General features: G+C 41.1%; 1 protein-coding gene across 1 annotated transcript in view; it reads right to left on the bottom strand.

The window, feature by feature from the left end:
* The window catches only part of Kcnh5 (potassium voltage-gated channel subfamily H member 5), a 420,336-nt gene that overhangs the window by 330,995 nt on the left and 83,977 nt on the right, over positions 1–5,364 (bottom strand). The window contains exon 4 of the mRNA XM_004624802.1: positions 633–761. Within this exon, the coding sequence (XP_004624859.1) occupies positions 633–761 (129 nt within the window). The remainder of the gene's footprint in view (positions 1–632; positions 762–5,364) is intronic.

Raw genomic sequence — 5,364 nt, 5'->3', positions numbered from 1 at the left:
TCTCTCTCTCTCTCTCTCTCTCTCTCTCTCTTTCTCTTTCTCTTCCCAACCCCCCGATATTATAGTCAATTAGATTCCACTCAAGAGGTCTGTCATTTGCTGCCCACTCTCTTGATAACAAAATTATGCTTTCCATAATCTATCACTGTCTACTCAAGACAGTACACATCTGAATAAATAAAAACTGATATGCATGCAAACTGAAGAATTTGACTAATAAATGTCTATTCAGCTCAACAAAGTTCCATCAACTGAGCACTAACTACTCTAGTAGCACTTCACTCAAGTTATCCAAAAGGCTGTGTACCGTCAATCCTAAAGCTCACCACAGTGTAGTGTTGAAACTTCATTTATACTGATTCCAAATTAACAGTGCTCCATGATTTTCTTTCCTTCTATTTTATCTCCAAAGAATTATAATTTCCATTAATCATGTGAATTATTTCAAATTTGTAAAGCCATCCTATTTCCACTCAAATAATACACAGAAGGAAACTGATTCTGAGCCATTACTACTATGAATGTGAGGAAAAAGAAGAGTCTCCTGGTAGTTTTGTTTTCAAGGCCAACCAATAGTTTGCTAAAGTAAGATGAAAGTAAATAAGCACTACAGAGATTCTTGTAACAATTACCTTTTGTTGAATCATCCTCTATGGGCTGTTTGAACAACGTAATATCCTTGAAAGTGCACAGGAACAAGACCACCTTCTCGTGTTCATTTCTTATTGGTGCTATTTGCATGTAAAACCAAACAGGGGTTCCTGGAACAGAGTGAGAGAAAGGACAATGCATGTAACACGGCCACAGCCACAACTCACGCTGCCACCTCCCCTCTTCCTGTAGCTGCCAACTGCTGTGCGCTGAATGAGCACCAAGACAAGAGACTTTCACTGACGCAAGGGATTTAAAAAACTTTTAATTTTTATAAGCTACCCGTTTTTAAAACACATTCTTCCAATCAAAAATTAAAAAATTCTAAAGTAAAGCACAGAGTGTCGCTTCACAAGGTAGGCACATGAAGATAGTCTTGCTACTTATAGAAGGCCAGGGTACTTTTAAGGTCTGAGCCCCTAAACTGCAGCTGTTCACACCAGCTTCCGGTAGATAGCCTTCCTGAGTGAGATCAGCCCAACCTCCTTCTCTCTCCTGACACTTTGACAAGTGTTTCTAATTAGCTGCAACAGCAGCACCTGAGGCTCTACTGAGCACTCCTCCTGGAGGAGCACCTGCAGGCTGCTTTGACCCCAGGTCCTCTGGTCAGTCAGGCTGCCATCTAGGACCCCTCTGCGACTCTGAGTTTTCCTTCCTCATCAGAGAGAAGACAGCTACAGCACTTGATACCTGTTGCACATGGCGCTCTACTCCAAACCTCTGTAGTCAGCCTTCCAGAAGGGACTGTCATGGTGCTAGGCCTTCAAACCCTCAGGCCCCTTCCTGAGTCTGTGCTTCCTGTACCTCTCGCTCAAAGCATGAGGCTGCACTCTGCTCTGCATTCTTCAAAGAATGGCCAAAGTACACTCAGATGGAGGAGGAGGGTTTTAGAGCATGCAAAGTTTAGGACCTGGTAAACCAGGAACTGGCAATACAGATAATAGCTAGATGAAAGTACAAGAAATGTCTTCAAAAAGTAAATATTAACTGATAAAACACTGAAAGAATATCCCATCAGAAGCAAAAGACACCTTTTCCATCCAATTTTCACCAAGCCATAGTACAATAAAGCCCCTCTAAAAATTCTACCTTAAAAATATAAAGGCCTTGTCAGGTTTAGGATTTGGAGAGTAAAGTAAACAGCTATTAATAGTCTGTAAGTAAAAGGCGATAGGTTCTTCATGGCTCCTGAGCAAAACCAAGTAAGAAGCATCCTCCTACCTGCATTATCTTTAAAAAGTCACCAGTGTTGGTACAATGGGAATCTTCCATTTAGACAAGACGAGGTGACTCAACTATTGACCGAAGAAGTAGAACTGAAGAGAGGGGTCCTTGTGGTAATGTTCAGTTCTGGTCACCAGGTCTTTTGTACCCCAGCATGCACATGGAAAAATATGGTTCTTTCCAAAATGATTGCGTAATGAGACAACAACCTTTTAAAGAATCATGCCAGCTCCCAAAAAGGTTTCTCCTTTGTTTCCTGTTTCTTATTTTACACAGTGTATTCGGGAACCGTGGGTGATGAGTACAGTCTTGCAAATAACTGTCCCCAGATGTCATGTACATAAGACCTATGGCTGTTCTAACACATGGAGCTTCAGGAAGAGTGGTTAAAATCAAAGACAAAAGGACATTAAAAGTAACTCACTTCCCAAGGTCCTTTAAAACTCTGAACAGAAAGAGATGATGTTACATTTCATGCCTTCTCATGAAAATAAGAAACTTTTCAAATAAATGGTCAAAGTGCAAAACTGCCCTAAAAGCTGCCTTCATATATCATGGTAAATTTTTTTTAGCTTTTTGACTCATGAGGTCAGAATTCTCTAAGTAGGTTGAATATCTGCCAAGTAGCTGATGAGATACCCTTTATATTCCGATCTGTGATCCAGGAGATGGGGGTCTGGGAGGTCGGGTGGAGCAACACTCCACCGCCGGACACTCCGAGCAGCCTTGGGGATCAGTTCCCAGGAGTAGCCCCACTGTCTGGGTACACAGAGCTATTTAAGTCCTCACCCCCGAGATACTGCTTCTTTCACTACAGTAGAAACAGCCCCCTGCTAATCAAAACACTGGACCTGGAGAAGAGAAGCTGCAAACCAAGCTGTGCGTGTGATGCTCACTAACTGACAACTCCACTCCCTCTTTGCAAAACAGTGTTTAACCTCATTACTTCAAGGAAGTGTTGGGATAATTCACATGGAGGCATGCCCAAAACAGTTTTACATAGACACACAAATCTTTCTGACATTTAAAGAAGTTACATCTTTTTCAACTGATACGTCAAAGCTTTCAGCTGTATAAGATTTTTAAGTCACTTTTACGTAGATCCCCATCATAATGCACAGATAATGCCTGTCCCTTTGAATAAAGTAAAGCCCAATGTACATAATAGGCAAAAAAAAGTGGCAAGAATGTCAATCTATAGTTCTGTGGGGGGCATGTGCAGGTCTCTACACCTTTATAGATGGTTGTCTGAAAGCAACCAAAAAGGCCTGAACAGAGCTCAGGTAGCAATTTCTTTTTTTTTTTTTCTTTTCAAAGTTTTATTGATAAACATATAGCAATGAGACAGTTTCAAATCAAATCGAAAGTACAGTTTCAACAAATAATACGCTGCATATATTCTTCTTAGTGGTTAATTGCTGTACAAGATGCAGACTTGTGATCCTATTTACAAACACCATTAGAAGCAAACTATCTAAGCCACCCAAGAAAGAGAATTTGGAAATGTAAATTTCAAGTTATTACTAACATGACTGAAAGTAAGTAAGCAAACCAGAATTCCATGAAGATGTTTTTCAGAAACTCAGAAACTAAGGGTTTGGCTTTGATGTTTGAAAATTAAAGATGTATTTTACTTAACTAGTTGTGTACACATGTCTAAACTGTGTAAGGGCTAACCAAAAAAAATTAGAAAGTAAAGGGGGTTTTGGCATATGAGTCACCTCTGAGTTACCAATATGTACTGATCCACTGAAAAAGACCTAGAAAGCATCTATGGCTTGCCATTTCTCTTACAGAAGAAAGAGCAAATCCTTCAGAATGGATTGTGGTATTTGGCTATGACCTCAAACAGAAATATCTCTTGCTTTCATTCTGAAATGAAAGATAAGACCATGAAATACTCCTTAAGTAAAACCACTAATGACTTAAAATGCCTGCTTAGGCAGATGCAGGCACCAGGACTGGGATTCAATCCCCAGAGTGCCACGCCGGCCCAGCCCCCAGGGTGCGCTGAGTCAGTGACAGAGTCCAGGCGTGGTGGTGCACGTCTGTAATCCCAGTGCTTGGGAGGCTCAAAACAGGAGTATCACTACGAGTCCGATCTGCATAGTGAGACCCTGTAGACCCTGTACTAAATACGAAAAAAAAAAAATTATTAAAAAAACACTAATGACAAATGATCCCATTGTCAATGTACCGCTGCGAAGGCAGCACCTGCAGTTATCGTTTCTCCTTTGTTAGTCCATTAATAAACAAGAAAAATGCCATGTTAATTCCAGATATTCCATACAGAGCACTGTCTTAAGGAAAACAGGACAGGGTATGTTCAACAAAAATCCAAGAGACACTGAACAGAGAGCAACTATTTCCTAATGAAGCTAGGCTGTTTCCCAGAGTTCAGGAAAATTTAGTAACTATCAATTTTTACTGAAAACAATATTGTATTTTGCTATCGTGTGCCATGAGCACAAAATGGATCTGTCTTAAGAACTATTCATTGGAAGAAAGAAATCACAGTTTAAGGAAGTGCCAAGAAGAGACAGCAGTAGGAGGCCACACTAAGAGAGCAGTTGGAAAGGGGACTTCATCACTGAGCTTACGCACTGGTTTTCCTTTCCAGTCAAATTCCGACATTCTACCTGTACTGCAGAGTCTTACATAATTATGTGCTAGACAACTGAAATTTCTCAAAAGACCATACAAAAATGGGCTGACAGGCCCATGACAAAGCACTGAATGTTGTTCATCATTGGGGAAATGCAAATTAAAACCACAGTAGGTCCGTTGTCAGAATGACTGTCTTGGTTACTCTTCTCTCACTGCTGGGACAAATACCCAACACCCAAAATAATGGAAGCAAATGTCTCTGATTCTGTGAGACAATTCCTGGGACAAAATACCAACACCCAAAATAATGGAAGCAAATGTCTCTGATTCTGTGAGACAATTCCTGGGACAAAATACCAACACCCAAAATAATGGAAGCAAATGTCTCTGATTCTGTGAGACAATTCCTGGGACAAAATACCAACACCCAAAATAATGGAAGGAAGGATTTACTTAGCTCACAGTGAGTGGAGGTTTCCGTGTGTAATCTGCTGGCTCCAAGGCAAAGTGGCACATGGGAGAGGGCAACTGTCCATGGCAGCGGCAAAGAGCAGAGAGGGAAAAGGGAGTGGTGGCAGCTCCAGTAGCCTGCTAGCCTCTCTCCCCTCCTCACAATGAAATGCAAATGTATCTGCCCCAGGGCACTCAGACCTGTAATTCCAGCACTGGGCCAAGGATCAATCACAAACTACAGAAGCCACCCCATGACTGCATGAGGCTTTGGGGGTATAACTAGACACAAACCGTGATAATGACTACTATCAAAATGAACAAAAGTAAACTTTAGCAAGGCTATAGACACAAGTGAACCCTCAGACACTGTTGGCATGAATGGAAATTAGTATGGCTCACATGAAAAATTTCATGGATACTCCTAAAAAT

This window comes from Octodon degus, unplaced genomic scaffold, assembly GCF_000260255.1.
Source record: "Octodon degus isolate 3935 unplaced genomic scaffold, OctDeg1.0 scaffold00007, whole genome shotgun sequence".
Taxonomy (NCBI): Eukaryota; Metazoa; Chordata; class Mammalia; order Rodentia; family Octodontidae; genus Octodon; species Octodon degus.
The sequence above is the reverse complement of the archived record's forward strand: the minus strand, read 5'-3'. Positions and strand labels throughout refer to the sequence as shown.